The sequence below is a fragment of the Vombatus ursinus genome, unplaced genomic scaffold (genome assembly GCF_900497805.2).
Source record: "Vombatus ursinus unplaced genomic scaffold, bare-nosed wombat genome assembly UNPS02009173.1, whole genome shotgun sequence".
Taxonomy (NCBI): domain Eukaryota; kingdom Metazoa; phylum Chordata; class Mammalia; order Diprotodontia; family Vombatidae; genus Vombatus; species Vombatus ursinus.
Window position 1 is genome coordinate 3,576,721 of NW_020948951.1, and position 16,663 is coordinate 3,593,383.

Consider the following 16,663-nt stretch of genomic DNA (forward strand, 5'->3'; position numbering starts at 1 on the left):
TGATTTAATTTAGAAAGTTCTATTAGGTTCTTCATAGAATTTCTCTATCTCTTCATTCTCAACATCAGATGTTGGTACAGAAGCTCCAGTTGTTTTGATGGTGGTTCTTTTTGCAAATTCTTATCATGATCGGTGCAATACCAGATAGCTAAATGTCCCACAAAATGATGCTTCTCATTTCCTTCCGACACATGGTTAAAACCAACTCCACTAGCTCCTTTATTTGCCTATCTTAAAAAAAAAAAACCCAAAAACGCATGAGCCATCATTTGATCTAGAGGCACTTCCTTCTTTCTTCTGGTTTTCTCTTGGATAAGTGTGTCAAGATGGATATGATCCATTACCCGTCAGTAGTATGTCCCCTTGTTAATTATTAGACAAGGATCTCACTTTCATTGTACCACTGGCTAAGGGAAAAGTTGATTCAGGGTATTATAAACTTCAATTCTTGCCACCTCTGCTGCCTTTCTTGATTCATTGCCACTGAGACTGCAGAAGCAGGCGACAAACGCAGGCCATTTTGCATTTTTGTTCCATGGGTGGCCAGGACCAAAGAATTCATCCTCAGTTGTCCTGTTTCTCCAGCTTCTTCTAGGCCCATCTTCAGCAAGCAGACATAGTCTGAGGTCACACTCATAGCCTATCCTGAGTAATAGAACCTGACGGAACTTATGCTTTGCTGGCATAACCTGGAAGACGCCCAAGTCACCTTCATAGATTGAGGCATCAGAGGGAGACTTTGAGAAATGGACTTATTCCAGGGGGTTGGGGTAAAAGGCCCCACTCATTTAATACTAATATAGTCTTCTGGTATTCTTGTACAGCTGAGACACGGAACATTACAGTCTCTGAAGAACTGAACATGAGTACCATCACCCAGAGGACAATGGACAGGCACATGGTGGGTGTGGGCAAAGTATAATACACTCCCAGAGAATTATGAAAGAAGAATTGGTAACAGGAGTCATCAAAGAAATACATGAGTGAAAAAAGGAAGATAGAAGTGAGAGTGAGGGAGAATGCAGTTCTGAATTTGGAGTCAAAGGAGCTGAGTTCAAAATCTGCCTCTTCTACTTATTCCCCATATGATCATGGGCAAGTCACTGAACCGATTTGGATCTGTTTCTTACCTACCAAACTTGGGGTTGGATACCCCATGTGCCCCCTTGGTATCCTCTTAATGGCAAGGGAAATCAAGAAAGGGTTCTAGACCTTTGAATAGTCCTCCTGTGGTGGGCCACAGGAAGGGAGGAAACATGTGAACAGGTATAGATGGGTTGCAATCTGCATCATGGGAGAGAATACCATACCGATGAAAACACAGAGCCATGTAGGTATTTTCAGCTGTTGTTGCTGTTATGACTATTATTACATGGCGTACACCTCAGCTTGAACTCATGAGACAAGCACTGGTTGTTCTTTGATCCTACCAATGCCTTCTTCCCCACTCCACTCCAGGCCCACCAACCTCCAACTTCATCTGCACGTCCTCCCGCATGCTGGCCACTCGGTCCAGGTGCTTGCTGGCTGACTCCACCTGGCTACAGTAACGGCCATACACAAGGAACCTGCAGTGGGGGAAAACCAGGGCTGTGCTGGTAAATGTTTAACAACCAGCTCTCTAGAGGAGTGGAACTGTGTCCACAACATGTTTTAAAGTTTAATCCGTATTACTAACATTTTATCCATCACTTTCTTAAATCTAGACAATTAACAAAACAATAAATTAAGCCCTCATTTGTAATGTTGGTCAATTTTCAATGTAAAAGCTTACACTGAAAGTATAACAATCAGCTCTCAAGAGCTGAATTGGCCCTAACACACCCCTGAGAACCCAAGGGAATTTCAGTATCTCTGCCTGGGCCTCCCTTCCCCTAACCCCAGAGGGCCATTCAGTCTTGGTGTACCCCCATTTGACTGTGGAGGAAGTCGAAGCCCGGGGGAGTGATTTACCCAAAGCCACACGGCCAATCAGTGGTTGAGTCAGGACTGGAACCCAGCTCTACAGCCCCCCAGGGGCTGGTGGGTATGGGGCCCTGGAGGCCACATAGCATCTGCTTGGGCAGCAGGAGTTCATTTAACCTCCCCTCCCCCTTCCAGCCTCACCTTTCCTTATAGTTGATGAACACCTGATAAAGGTCTGGGGCACCACTGGCTGCAAGTGCTTCCTTCAGGTCCCTCAGGAAGCTGCAATGGACACTGAGAAGGTCCTGAGCAGGAAATAGAGAATCAAAGAATCTCAGAGGTAATAGGGACCAAACACAAGGCATGTGGCACCAGATTAAAATGTAATTGAGAAATATTTAACAAAATAAATAAAAATGTAATTAAACAAATAACATTCCATTTGAAAACTAAGTCCATACATGGCTGGCAGGGATCCTTATGCATGGATTGGTGGCCTCCATTTCTATTTGAGTTTGCCACCTGGCTCTGGTCCAACTCACACAGGAGGAAGAATCTCCTCCTAACATTCCTTGCAGTGGATCATCCCCGCTCCTTCTGAAGACTCCCACGTATGGAGGCACCTCCTACCTTCCACTTTGAAAGAGTTCTGACTGTTAGGAATTTGGGGTTTTTCCCCTACATCAGACCTTAATCGATCTCTGGGCAGCTTCCACCCATTGCATCTAGTTCTGCTCTTTGGGGCCAAGCATAACTAAGAACATCAGCAGTCAACATCTCATTTTCATAAAGCACTCCGAGGTCAGGGAGAGCTTGACCTCCTCCACAACAGCCTTCAAATGCCTGAAGACAGCTATTCTGTGTCTCCCTCCCCACAGTCTCCACTCTTCTCTTCTCCAGGATAAATATCTTGGAGAGCACACTGAATTTGGACTCAGAGGGGTGAGAGAACCAGGGTTCACACCTGCCCCCTACTCCCGTATGACCACAAAGCATTTACCCTGCCCAGTCCCAAGTTTTGCATCTACAAAATGAAGGATTTGAACTAAATGACCTCCCCTTCCAACCCCAAATCAATGATGACCTTACAGTATCCATTTCCTCAATTCGCCCTAAATGGCCTGGTGTCCCGACGTGGCCTTCCTCTGGATTTATTCCGGCTTGTTAGTATCTCTCCTAAAATGAGGCACCCAGAATGGTATTCCAGTATTCCAGATGTGATGTGATCAGACCAAGGCACAGCAGAGTAGGACCAACATCCTCCTTCTTCTGGACACTGTGCCTCTCTTATTGCAAGCAAATATAATACCCGTTTTAGGGGGCACCATGTTGATTTGTATTGAGCTTGCCATTCACTAAAACACCCAAGTCCTTTTCACATAAACTGTACTTGAGCAATTTGCTTTTTGAACCCCAGCTAGAGAACTTTACATTTATCTTCTTTAAATGTCAACAAACAGATGTGGGGATGGGTAAGGGATAGGGGGCTGATCTTGAGGTATGAGGGCTCGCTTAGGAACAGGTAAAATACAGTACAGAAAAGATCACTAAAGGTAGTTAGGTGGCCCAGTGGATAGAGCCCTTCACTTGGAGTCTGGAAGACCTGAGTTCAAATTTGGCCTCAGTCACTTACTAGCTGTTTAACCTTGGGCAAGTTACTTAACTGCTGTTTGCCTCAGTTTCATCATCTATAAAATGGGAGTAATAAGAGTACCTACTACCTCCCAGGGTTGTCATCAGGATCAAATGAGATAATATTTGTAAAATGCTTAGCACAAAATGCTTATTAAATCTAAATCTAAAATCATCAGCAACCTTCCATCCCATAAGGCTCAGACCAATAGTTACTTTGAAGTGACACCCCTCAAAAGGAACCTACATACACACGTACACACACACACACACAGAGTCATGCACACAGACACACACCACATACATAGATGACCAAGTCATAGGTTCCCTGGCTCACCATCAGTAGCCTTACTATTAAAAAATTTCTGTGTCCCTCTGAGGTCTGGTTCTGAGCCCAGAGCATCCTTTCTCCAGCCCTAAGGACAACCTAACCCACAGGTGGGAAGCCTTCGGCCTCCAAGCCACATGTGGCCCTCTAGGTCCTCAAGTGCCGCCCTTTGACTGAATCCAAACCTCACAGAACAAATCCCTGTAATAAAAGGACTTGTTCTGTAAAACTTGGACTCAGTCAAAAGGACCTAGAAGGTGCCACATGGCCTCAAAGCCACAGGTTCCCCACCCCTGAACTTAGCCCTTTAGAGAAGGAACCAGAGGCAGAAACAAGATAACTAACCGTCCTTTTCTGTTCTCATCCTCCTCTTGGGTCTCTCTGCAGTTCTGCTCCAATCTTCTCTATCCCTTTTGCTTGGCTTGCGTGTTCCCAGCCCCCAGGTCTTCCCCATCTCTTGAGTGCTCATTCCTCCCCTTCCTTCCCCTTCCTTCTTGGGCTCTCTTCTCTCCCTTCTGCTACTCACTCTGCCCTCCTCCTCTCATTTGTTTCCTAGGCCCCGTTCAGTAACTCTACACAAACGATTCCCACATCTCAATCTCCACCCCAGCCTCCACCTGAACTCTAGCCTTCCGTTTTCACCAACCTGCTAGACCCATCCATCCAGACGGGACCATCAGATCGTGTATTTAGAATTAAAATGGGTCTTCAATGTCATCTAGTCCAATCCCCTCATTTTACAGATGGAGAAACTAAGGCCCAGAGAAGTCAGGCGACTTGCCAAGGTCACACAGGCAGTTAGTGGAAGAGCAGAGATTTGAACCCAGATTCTCTGACTTTTAATCCAGCAGTCTTTCCACTATGCCACACTGGTATCCAGACATTTCACACTTGACATGTCCAAAACTGAACCTATCATCTTCTCCTTTACATCCTCCCCTCTCCTTTTGACTCCCTTAATTCTGTTGAAGGAACCACCAGACTGCCAATCACTCAGGCTAAAAGCCTCAGGGTCATCTGTGACTCTTCCCTAGCCTTCAATCCCCACATCCAAACAGGACAGTCCCTGGGTCCCATTGAGTCTAACTCCTCTTCTCTGCTATCTGCTCCCTGCCACCATTCCCACCATAACTACTCTGATGATTGCCTCTTCCTTGGACCATTCCAATAGCCTCCTAACTGGCCTCTCTGCTTCTAGCCTCCCACTTCTCTTAGCCATCCTCCACACAGCTGCCAGAACAGACCCAGCGGCAACTATACCACACAAGAACTTCTAGGTTCTTCTAACCTCTCTTACATACATCACACTCCATCAGAACTTCATTCCTTTCCACTCCCAATCTCATCGTCTCCTCTCCCATCTCCCTGACTTTACTCATGCCGCTCCCCAGGCCTAGAACGACGCCCTTCCCATCACTTTCTGCTGAAGAGCCTTCTTTCCTTCAAGGCTAGCCCAAGTACCAACTTCTCCTTGAAGCCTCCCCTGACCCTCCAACTCCTACAAGTGAAAGCCATCCCTCCCTCCTCATTTCTCATAACATTTTATTTAACTCCTCCTTGGCACCCACATCACAACTATTTATGTGGCTGACTCTCTCCACTCCCCTGCTGCCCCTATTAACTTGTAGTAAATTCCTCCAGAACTCAGTCTGTGTCATAATGATCCGGTGCTGAACCCAGGGCCTTGCATACAGTAGGTGCTTAATAACTGCTTGTTAAATAATAATAATAAGTGACATTAATGCAGCGTGTTAATGTTGTATAATCTGAGATTATATCCAATGTATCCTGTACATATGCTCTTTATATATAGTTGTTTGCATGTTGTCTCTCTGCCCTCATAAGACTGTCAGCAATCTGAGAGCAGACACTGTCTTCTGCCTTTCTTTAGCACAATGTCTGGCACATAGTAGGGTTTTTTTTTTTTTTGAGGCAGTCAGGGTTAAGTGACTTGCACAGGGTCACACAGCTAGTAAGTATCTGAGGCCAGATCTTAACTCAGGTCCTTCTAACTCCAGGGCTGGTGTTCTACCCACTATGCCACTTAGCTGCCCCCACATAGTAGCTATTTAATAAATTTTGGTTTGACCCTGTGAGGTAGATATTACAGGTATTATATTGAACAGATTGCTAAGTGAGGTTCAGAGACCCTAAGTGACTTGCCCAGGGTCATACAGCCTGTTAGTGTCCATCAGAGACAGAATTTGAACCTGGGTCTTCCTGACTCTGATATTCTGGACACTCTACCATGCTGAATGAAGGGTAGAAGGAGTGAATAAGTGAATGGATGAAGGAAATGGGCCAGAAAAGTTGGAGTGGGGAGAGCCCTGGTAAGACTTCAGACAAGGGCTGGTTAAGCTCACCTCCAGGTTGATGAAGATGATCTCAATGTCTTCTGATCTTAGGAACCGTTGCAGCGGCTTCAGGAAGTGCTGGAGGTTGGAGAAGAGACAGCAGTGAGCTAGAAGAAGAGGAAAGGGTCTCCGAGCCAGGCCACCCCAGGCCAGGAGCCCACCTGCTGGATAGAGCTGAGTGTGTCGGTATATTTCTCTTCTGTCTGCTGGATCTCCCGGAGACAACAGATCTTCTTGTCTAGCTCGGTCATCTTTGGCTGAGAAAGACAGGAGGTGCACATTTTGGAGGTCCTTTCAGGGGTCATTCATTAGTCCCTTCCCATACCCGGGACAGAGTACCACACACCCCTAACTTACCAGCATGGGTGTGGGTTCTGTCCGCATGAGGTCTTCATAGATCTCATCTCCCTCTTCCTCCTCATTCTCCACACAGTCGTACAGGTCCTCATCTTCCTCCACGGTGTCACTTAGGGGAAGGCATGCTCATCATACATAATACCCCTCTCCTCTGGTGCCCAAAGCCTAGGGACTACAGTGGCCTACCAAATCACCACTTCTTGGAAGCCTTCCTTGATTACCAACAGCTCTATCTATGCCTTCCTACTGTGGCCTCTCTGAGGCTAAAGCTATCCCTATTCTCCCTCTTTTTGTCAAGGAATAGTGAGAAGGCTAGTCTCTAGCTGCTGGAAAAGCTCCCCGGTTTCTGATCCATCTCTCAGCGGGGGTCACTCACTCGATCTGATCCGACAGTCCACTGTAGATGTCCTCATCCCCAAGGTTGTCTTCATTTGTGGGGAAGGGCCTAGGGAGGAGAGAGGCAGAGCTAGGAAGAGAAGGCTGTGGTACATTCCTTGAGCAGTGAGCTGATGTTCTGTCCCCATCCCAGGGACTTCTGCATGTTCTGGCTACATTATCATCATTATTCACATTTATCTGCATCATAAGGTGTGGTTAAAAAAAAAAAAGAAACACCCCAAAACAAACAAACAAAAAACAAAACCTGTATATGCATTAGTCTCCACTACAGGAGGGCAGCCAGAGGGCCAAAATTGGAGGGTCTAGGTGATGGGAGGGAGGGGGGGCAAGAGGAGGGGGTTAGAAACACAGGGCCTGAGGCTACCATGTGCAAGAAAAAATGATTGAACTCACATGATCCCCTTGTTCTGGGCAATTGTTGTCCATGACAGAGCTGACAAGGTGTAGATGACCTGGACATGGGGAAAAAACTCAGAAATGGGTATCAAGATAAGCCCAGCCAGATAACCACCCCTAGCATGAGCACCATGAATTCTGATAAACACTTAAGCCTGGGCTCCCCTAGAACCTTAGTTTCAACTGTCCAGTATTCTGATCTTTCTAGATCCCAGAATTTGCTAGAGTTGTAGATTTCTAAGAGTCTAGGATCCTGGGGTTTTAAAACTCTATGAAACTGGGAAATCCAGGATTTCTAGGTTCTAAGGCCTCAGGACTCCTAGAGTCCCCAAGCCAGTTATTCATTAACTTTTCACCAGTAGACATAGTTGCAAAAACCCTGGAGCCATATAATTTGCATCTCCACTCCTAAGGTCCAGCATTCCTGTGCAAGGAGTACCAGTGCCCACCTTTTCTCTCTTCCTCCTTTCCTGACAAGTCCTGAAGACCCTCACTCAAAGACCTCCCGCCCAAGCCCTGTCTAACTGAATCCCTCTCTCTCAAACCCACCCCTCCAAGTCTCTGATGCCTCCTTTACCAAGAGTTGCTTTTACCAGATCCTTCCAATTCATTTAATCAGTGACTTCTTTTTCTCCCACTTCCCACTTCTCCTCAACTAAATTAAGGATCTCTGTTTTCTCTTTCCTATGTAAATCCCCACCATGCCTCAGACCAGGCTTTCTCCACTCATACATAGTAAGTGGACTTGAAATTTATGCAATTCAACTTCTCTACTCAGCCATCCTGCTCCTTTGGCCACTCTCCACCCCGTACACATATACATTGGTCAGTTTCTTTCAAACTTTGGGACGGTGAAATTTCACTTGGAGGAGGTGGGGAGCGGTCAACATCAGTGATTTTAGATGGGTTCTGATATCCCTTCTAGCTCTAAATCCTGGGTACTAGTACCCAAGCTTCCAATTGGCTCATCCCTCTTGGTCCTAGAGAAAGGACTGTGGGGCCCAAGGTCAGGACAGGAAGGGTCAGATGTTCAAAGGACTGACCTTCCCAAAGTCCTGCACATCAAAAAGGTCAAAGACCTCAAACAGCTGGCTTCTGTGAAGGCCAAACTTCTCACAGCAGGCCAACAGGAAGGTGCGAATGTTCTTGAGGCAAAGGAACTGGAAGAGAGAGAGAATAGTAAAGCGGATGGGTGGAAACAGGCCCTGAGCGCCACACCACCCCCCACCCTTTCCATCCCACCCAAAGCTTAGTAACAAGGCTCCTTCCCTAGCACTGGGGCAGCAAGATCTTGGCCCATATGCACAATATTCACAACAGTGTTTTAAACTATGGCAAAGAACTGGAAGCAAAGCTGGTGCCCATCAGTTGGGGAAAGGCTAAGCAAATTCTAGCATCTGAATGAAACAGAGTATCATTGTGCTCTAAGAAACAACGGAAAGGTGAGATGCAGAGGAACCTAGGAAGACACTATGGAATGTCACCAAGAAGTGAGCAGAACCAAGATAATTCATACAATGACTGCAGTAATGCAAAGGTGTAGAGCACCAACCCTGAATTCAGGAGGACCTGACTTCAAATCTGGTCTTAGACCAGATTCTTGACACTTACTAGCTGTGTGACCCTGAGCGAGTCACTTAACCCTAATTGCCTCACCAAAAAAAATAATAATAATAATGCAAAGGTAGACAAAAAATTTTATTTTTGAAACTCCAGAACTGGGACCATGCAATGCTCAAAGAAGGCTCATGCAAGGACCCATGGAGGAAGCATGCACCATCTCTTGATAGAAAGGTGATGGGGGGGTTAGAGGGACAGAAAAGGGCAGACATTTTTGGTCAATGTGGGGGCTTGTTTTGCATGAGCGTATTTATTTGTTATGAGGGAGAACATCGAAAGGGTTGGGGGGAGGTGGAGCTGGTAGTTAGCGACAATGATGCACAAAAAAAGAAGAAATGAAAGGACAATGAAACAAAAATGTTCCAAAGAAAGCAGAAGGAGGTAGACAAGCATGGCAGTTTTGTTATTATTGTGCTCAACTTAATAACAATAATAAGAGCTAGCATTTATTGTTTTTCTATGTGCCAGGCATTGTGCTAAGTCAGTTACAAATACGATCTCATTTGATCCTCAAAACAACCCATAGAGGTAGGTGCTTTTACTATCCCCATTTTACAGTTGAAGAAACTGAGATAAAGGAAGGTTAAAATGACTTTTCCAAGAATCACACGGCTATTAGGTGTCTGAGGCTGAATTTGAACTCAGGTCTTCCCGAATCCAGTCCCAACATTCTATCCATTGGACCACCTAGCTGACTGATATAGGCCTTAACATATGCTTTCTTTAAAAAACAGACAATGGGGCAGAGCACCGGCCCTGAAGTCAGGAGGACCTGAGTTCAAATCCGGCCTCAGACCAAACACTTGACATTTACTAGCTGTGTGACCTTGGGCAAGTCACTTAACCCCAATTGCCTAGGGAAAAAAAAAAGAACAAAATAAAAAACACACAATGTAGCACAGATAGGTTCACATACAGCCCTCTTTTCTGTTCTGAATATCTAAAGATATTTAAAAAGATAAAAATTATCTTTTTAAAATTGTTTTTTATCTTGTATCATAGAAGATAAAAAACAATTTTAAAAAGATAATTTTTAAAATAATATTTCAGGGGAAAAGGCTCCACGGATCAAGGGTCTCAGGTGGTGACCTTTTAAGAACTCTGGCTGGCCAGCTCTCAAGCACCTCTGAATCATCCTTGACTCTTCCCTCCCTCCCAAATCCGGACAGTTGCCAAATTCTGCCTCCCTAGCATCTCTCACCTCTCTGTGTAAAGCCCTCGTTCCCTCTCACTTGGACTATGGTGACAGCCTCCTCATCAGACTTCTCACTTCCAATTGCTTCTTAAAACACAAGTCTGGGGGAAGCTAGGTAGTGCAGTGGATAGAGCTCCGTCCTCGGAGTCAGGAGGAACTGAGTTCAAATCTGGCCTCAGACACCTGACACTTAGCTGTGTGACCCTGGGCAACTCACTTAACCCTGATTGCCTCACCAAAAAGCAAAAAAACAAAAACAAAAAAAAACAAAGCAAACAAAAAAAAAAAACCAAACCCATAAATCTGACCACGTCATTGCCCTGATCAAGAAATTTCAGTACCTCCCTATTTCCTGTGGAATCAAATACAGATTCCTGTTTGGCATTTGAAGCTCTTCACAACCTAAATCCAACGTACCTTTCCTAATTTATTTATATTACTCTTCACTCACTTGACCATGAAACATTCCATCTCCTTTCACCTGGCCACCTTCCCTCCTTCCCTTCCCTTTGTCTCTTTAAAGCTCCACACATTTGCCACCACCTCCGTGCCCTTCCTGATCATCCCCCAGGAAGGGGGAGCACCCCCATTGTATTTTTTAATGTATTTAGAGGAGAGGCAATATGATCTGTTCACTATCAGAGCGGTCTGCTTCATTAATGCTTTTCCCTTTCCTTTCTTAAGTCTAAATGATTACAGCAAGCCCTGATTTTTATCATTTTTAGATTTCCAAAAATGATCCCTCTTGTGGGGTGGGTTGGAATTGGCTTCAGTACGTCCCCAACCTTCTGCCACACCCTGGTCTGGGGAGGGGGGCTCAGATGACTAATGTGACATTAAAGGCTTGAAACAATTGTCCCCTCCCTGGGAGTTCTCTTACCAATGATGTAGGAAAAAAACGGGTATGTTTATATGTCTTTGTGTTATTTCTGCAGATACAGTCTGAGCTTCTGGAGGTCAAAGACTGTTTCTTTTTTGAGCCTGTAACCTCAGAGCCACAGTGCATTTAGAGGCTGGCCTGGAGTCAAGAAGACTTGAGTCCAAATCCAGCCTGAGCTGTGTGGCCCTGGGAAAGTCCCTAAACCTCTCATTGCCTCAGGTTTCTCATCTGTAAAAATGGGGATAATAAAAGAGTCTATTTCACAGGGTTGTTGTGAGGGGAGGATAATATTTATAAAGCACCTGGAACATAGTAGACACTGTATAATGTTAGTTATTATTATTAGGTTCTTATCAGGAGGGAGAGCAGAAGGAAGACTAGGTCTACCCATCTCACCCGGGCTTGAAGCGAAGTGGCCACTCACAGTGCAGTGTCACCCCTGACCAGAACAGGAACCTGGGCAGGGCAGCCCCTCCTTAGACAGCCTGGTAGTCCCGATTCCCAGGGACTCCCCATATTGGTACCATTCTTAGCATGGACATCGGGTCACCTTTAGCCCTGTTATATCTCAGAACTCCCTAACTCAAGTGATCCACCAGCCTCAGCCTCCCAAATCGTAGGGATTAGAGGAAGAGAGGAGAGGACAGGAGAGGAGAGGGGGAGGAAAGAGGAGAGGAGGAGAGGGGAGGAGAGGGAGAGAGGGGAGGGGGAGGGAAGAGGAGAGGACAGGAGAAGAGAGGGGAGGGGAGGAGAGGAGGAGAGGAGAGAGAAGGACAGGAGAGGGGAGGACAGGAGAGGAGAGGGGAGAGGACAGAGGATTGAGGAGAAGAGAGGAGGAGAGGGAATGGGGAAGTTCCTCCTTGACCTCTGGAAGATCAGCTGATGGTCAAAGGCCTAGTGATGGTTGTCCTTAGCCCTATGACCAGGGAACTATGACCCATGGCCCAAGTCCCAGGGCTCCGGGAGGGCAGCGGCAGGGACCTGGGTTAGACAGCAGAGAGGACATTCTCACTAACTCTACCAGGGTAAGGTGGGAGGAACCTCAGAACCCAGATCCCACAAGGGGGTGAAAGAGGAAAAACCATCTTCCTATCCGGGCCCAGCTGCCTACTCCAGGCAGGCTTCAGCTCTGGGCTGTGGAAAGAGGAGACCTGACCGGGAGAATGTGGCTCAAACCTAGGGGGATTGGGGGGGAGGGTGCCCATTCACTCCCCACCAACCACCGCCCTTGGGAACAAGGCCGGAAACAGGAAATGACAGCCCAGAATAGGCCCTGCCTAGGGGGGGAGGCCCCTTTCCGCCTCCAAACCCCCTGCAGCTGCTGTCTCCCTCTGAAGCCACAGACAGAGCCTGACCAGAGAGCTCATGTGTGCTGTGCATCATGCTAGCCTCAGTCCTGGATGCCACGCTCTAAATCTGCAGTGCCATGGTCCTACATTCTTTCACCTCACTAACTCGTGTTTCAGCAAAATTAGCCCCTTAAAGAATCCTAGAATCTCTGAGCTCTCAAGGACCCCAGGGATCCCAGGTCCAACCTTCTTCCCCAATGCAGGAATCCCCCCTACAGCCTTCCTGGATGGGAAGCATCCACCTTCTGCTTGGACACCTCCCATGTTGGGGATCTCATTAACTCCAAAGGCAGTTCCATCCATCTTAACTACTGATGATATTATGATAATAATATTAGTATAGCACGTACATCACAATAACTTTGTATGAGTATTGGTATCCCTGTTTTGCATATGGGGAAACTGAGGCTCAACAAAGCCTTGTCCTAAATCAATTCAGTTCAATCAGATGAGGTAATAGGTATTGTTGTAGGTACTGGGAATAGATTTCACAAAAATGTAGTTACTGACTGAAAGCTTACGTTCTACTAGGATTGGATCCTGACCAATAAATACAAAAATATAGAGAAAATAATTTCAGTGGTGCAGCAAAGAATGAAGTTGGCTCCAAAGAAGGGCTATGAGAAGGTATTTCCTTATACTCCTTTGCAGAGGTGGGGGGTTCATGGATGCATGAGAATATATATAAAGAGTCAGATTTTTTTTTTTGGTGTATCAATTGGTTTTCTTGTTTTTTCCCTCTTCTTTCTTTTTTCTCTTTTAAACTAAATTCTTTGTTATACACGATGGCTCTCTGAGAGGTGGAGAGAAAGGGGATATGAGGGACAATTTAGGTGATGTAAAAAATGAAAGACATCAATAAAAATTTATTTTTAAAAAAACAAAATCATTTCAGAAGGGAAAGATTAATAACAATTGGAAGGCTCAGAGTCACAGAGTTAGAAAATAGCAGGGGCAGCTAGGTGGCACAGTGGATAGAGCACTGGCCCTGGAGTCAGGAGGACCTGCATTCAAATCCAGCCTCAGACACATAACACTCACTAGCTGTGTGACCCTGGGCAAGTCACTTAACCCCATTACCTAGCCAAAAAAAAAAAAAAAAAAGAAAAGAAAAGAAAATAGCAGTCACTAAATCTCCTTATTCCAGGTCCAAGGATCCTTTCACTAGACCAGATTGCCTCCCTACAGAGAGATATTCCTAAAGTTCAGGTCTTCTCAAGAAGTTTCAACACCTCCCTATTGCCTTCAGGATAAAATGCTAACTCCTCTCTCCAACAGTTAGAGCCCTTTGTAATCTGGCTCCAGTCAATTTTTCGTGGCTAATTCTATGCATGGTATAGTTTAGGTTCTCCAAGCATGGTCCAGGGATCTCTAGGGGCCATTTCAGATGGTCCAAAACAATTTTCATAAAAATACTAAGATGGTTTTTAATTTATTAAAATACTCTCCCTTATCCAATACTTATCTGTGTGAGGCCAGATTTTCTACATTTACCTCAACCAAAACAACATATTGCAACAGATTGAATGCAGAAGCAGAGGTAAGAATCCAGTTTTTTTTTTCTATTTTCAGACATTAAAGAGATTTGCAAAAATATGTCAAATGATGCCACTCTTCTTCCGAAGGCAGCTAGTGGGTACAGCAGATGAAGGGCTAGAACTGGGGTCAGGAAGACCTGAGTTCAGGTATGGCCTCATAATAGACATTTACTAGCTGTGTGACCCTGATTGAGTCATTTAACCTCTGCCTGCCTCAGTTTCCTCATCTGTAAAATGAGAATAATAATAGCACCTACCTCCCAAGGTTGTTGTGAGATCAAATGAGATATTTGTAAAAAGTGCTTAGTACAACACCTGGCACGTAGTAGGCACTATAAAAGTCTGTGCTCCCTTTCTCCCTAGTATTTTTTGTTTTAGAAAATACAGTTATATTTTCATTAAGAAGATGTTATTTCTGTTGATGTATAATGGGTTCATCATTGCTATTTTAAATGAGCTAATAAATAAATATTTAATTGATCAGCTTTATTTCTTAATACAGCAAATATTAATAGACATAACCCACAACATAAACAAAAGTTCTTTAATCATTTAATTTACTAGTTTTTAAAAGTCTAAAAGGATCCTGAGATCAAAAAGTTTGAAAACCATTTGGTCTAGGAGAAAAAGTACTATCTCAGGAGTCAGATCCTTTCTCTCGGGCCTTGGGCATGTGACTTCATCTCCCTGGGTTTGATTTTCTAGATTATAAATTGAGAAAGACTGGACTTTCACCAGACAAACTCTGAGGTCCCTCCCAGCTCTGAAACAGCATACCATGATCCTACATTACCGTCCCTCTTAAACATTCCATTCCAGCCAAACTGTCCACTTGATTCCCCCATTTGTGATCTCTCCATCTTTCCTACCTTTGCCCAGGCCATGCCCCAAGTCTAGAATGTTCTCCCCTTGGGTTTAGCTCCAGTACCACATCCTGCAAGAGACTTTTCTTAATCCACCAGCGCTTCTTCTCCGACTCTTCAATTCCTTTGTAGCTACACATCTGTGAACACGCTGATTTCCTCAACCCCAATGAAACATGACTTCCACTCACAAAAATAAAAAAAAAAGATGGGGGAGCAGCTAGGTGGCTCGGTGGATAGAGAACTGGCCCTGGAGTTGGGAGGCCCTGAGTTCAATTGCGGCCTCAGACACATAACACGTACTAGCTGTATGACTCTGGACAAGTCACTTAATCCCAATTACCTCGAGAAGAAAAAAACAAAACAAAAAAAATGAGCTCCATGAAGGCAGACAGAGATTATATTGGTTTTATCTTTGAATCCAAAGACACCAAGCACCCTGCCTAGAAAACAGTAGGAGTTTAATAAATGAAATGTTTTTAGGAAACTCTTTTAGCTAGCCAGTGAAAATCTATCTACCTCCTCCAATTTTTCCTCACTGACTCTCATTGTCTCTTCAGCACAAAGCAGAATAAATAATCTTCCCCAGTCCAGGACAGGACCGGTGAGGGGACACAAATTTCTCTCTCTCCTGGTAGTTTTTCAGAAATTTAAAGATCTTCAGCCATTCACCCTCTAATATTTCAACAGGCCAACTCTCTTATCCACAGAGTTAGCTTTTCCTCCCAACTTGCTGAGATCTACAAATTTGAGAAGCCGTCCTTCTAGGCCTTGTGCCTTCACTGATTCCAAAAACAAGAGCAAACCACACCACTGACCAGCACAGGTCAAAGGCAGACAAGTAGCTGTGGTTCAGTGTGGAAAACACATGATTCAGAGTCAGGAGACCTGGACTTGTATTGCATCTCTACCACTTCCTAGCTGTGTAATCTTGGGCAAGTGACATGATCTTCCTGTGCCTCAGTTTCCCCATCTTTCTTCAAGAGGGCGATAATAATGCCTGAACTATCAATCTCACAAAGTTATTGTTACATAGAGCATTTTGCCAACTAGAAAGGCCAATTAGAATCATAATCATCATCCTCCCTGGGACACAACCATGAGAGACCTCCCTCCTGGAAACTGCCCCTCCTGGAGTCCAGTTCTTCAATCAGTTCCAAATTCAACTATCTGTATCTCTCTATCCATCTGACCAGGAATATCATGAGGTACTCTGCAATGCTTTGCTTGAAATCTAGGAAAACTATGTCTATGGCATTCCCCTGTTCTGTCAGTCTAGTACTCTCTTCCAGTCAATAAAACAAAGAACAAACTAACAAACTAAAAAAGGTTTGGCTGTTCTGCCATGAGATCTTAGTGAACCCACAGCAGCTCCTAATGATCACTTCTTTCTTTTCAAAGTGCCTACAGGTAATAATCCTTGGAATCAGAGGACCTGGGTTTGAATTTTGGCTCTGTTGCCCACTCTATATGTGAGTTTAAACAAGTCAATTTATCTCTCGGCCTCAGTTTTGACATTTGTGAAATTAGGAGACTGGTTTATATGATCTCTAAGGGTCCCTTCCAGATCTAAATCCTGTGCTTGCATTAAATACTTCCTCAGAGCTTCAGCACTGAGACTCACATCCCTAATCTGCCATCCCCCTCATTTAGTCTTGCTGAGAATTCAGATGGTTGACACTCCCCCCACCCAACCCTGCCTCACTGCTCTGTTTTCCTGGGTGTGAACATTAGCTACACTGACCATATCTTAGGCCAGTGGTTCTCATCCTTTTTTTTCTCCCCTCACAGCACAGTATTCTTCTCTTACAGCAATCAAGGTATATTGAATGAGCAAGTTAGCAACA

The 16,663-nt window shown here is 44.9% G+C and overlaps 1 protein-coding gene across 1 annotated transcript in view; it reads right to left on the reverse strand.

Annotated features, from left to right (window-relative positions):
* VAV1 (vav guanine nucleotide exchange factor 1) overlaps positions 1–16,663 on the reverse strand; it is a 39,650-nt gene that overhangs the window by 18,398 nt on the left and 4,589 nt on the right. Inside the window, exons 2-9 of the mRNA XM_027850968.1 lie at positions 8,415–8,531; positions 7,369–7,427; positions 6,953–7,021; positions 6,577–6,685; positions 6,381–6,476; positions 6,229–6,297; positions 2,107–2,210; positions 1,469–1,568 (exon numbers count right to left, since the gene is read on the reverse strand). Coding sequence (XP_027706769.1) covers positions 1,469–1,568; positions 2,107–2,210; positions 6,229–6,297; positions 6,381–6,476; positions 6,577–6,685; positions 6,953–7,021; positions 7,369–7,427; positions 8,415–8,531 — 723 coding nt within the window. The remainder of the gene's footprint in view (positions 1–1,468; positions 1,569–2,106; positions 2,211–6,228; positions 6,298–6,380; positions 6,477–6,576; positions 6,686–6,952; positions 7,022–7,368; positions 7,428–8,414; positions 8,532–16,663) is intronic.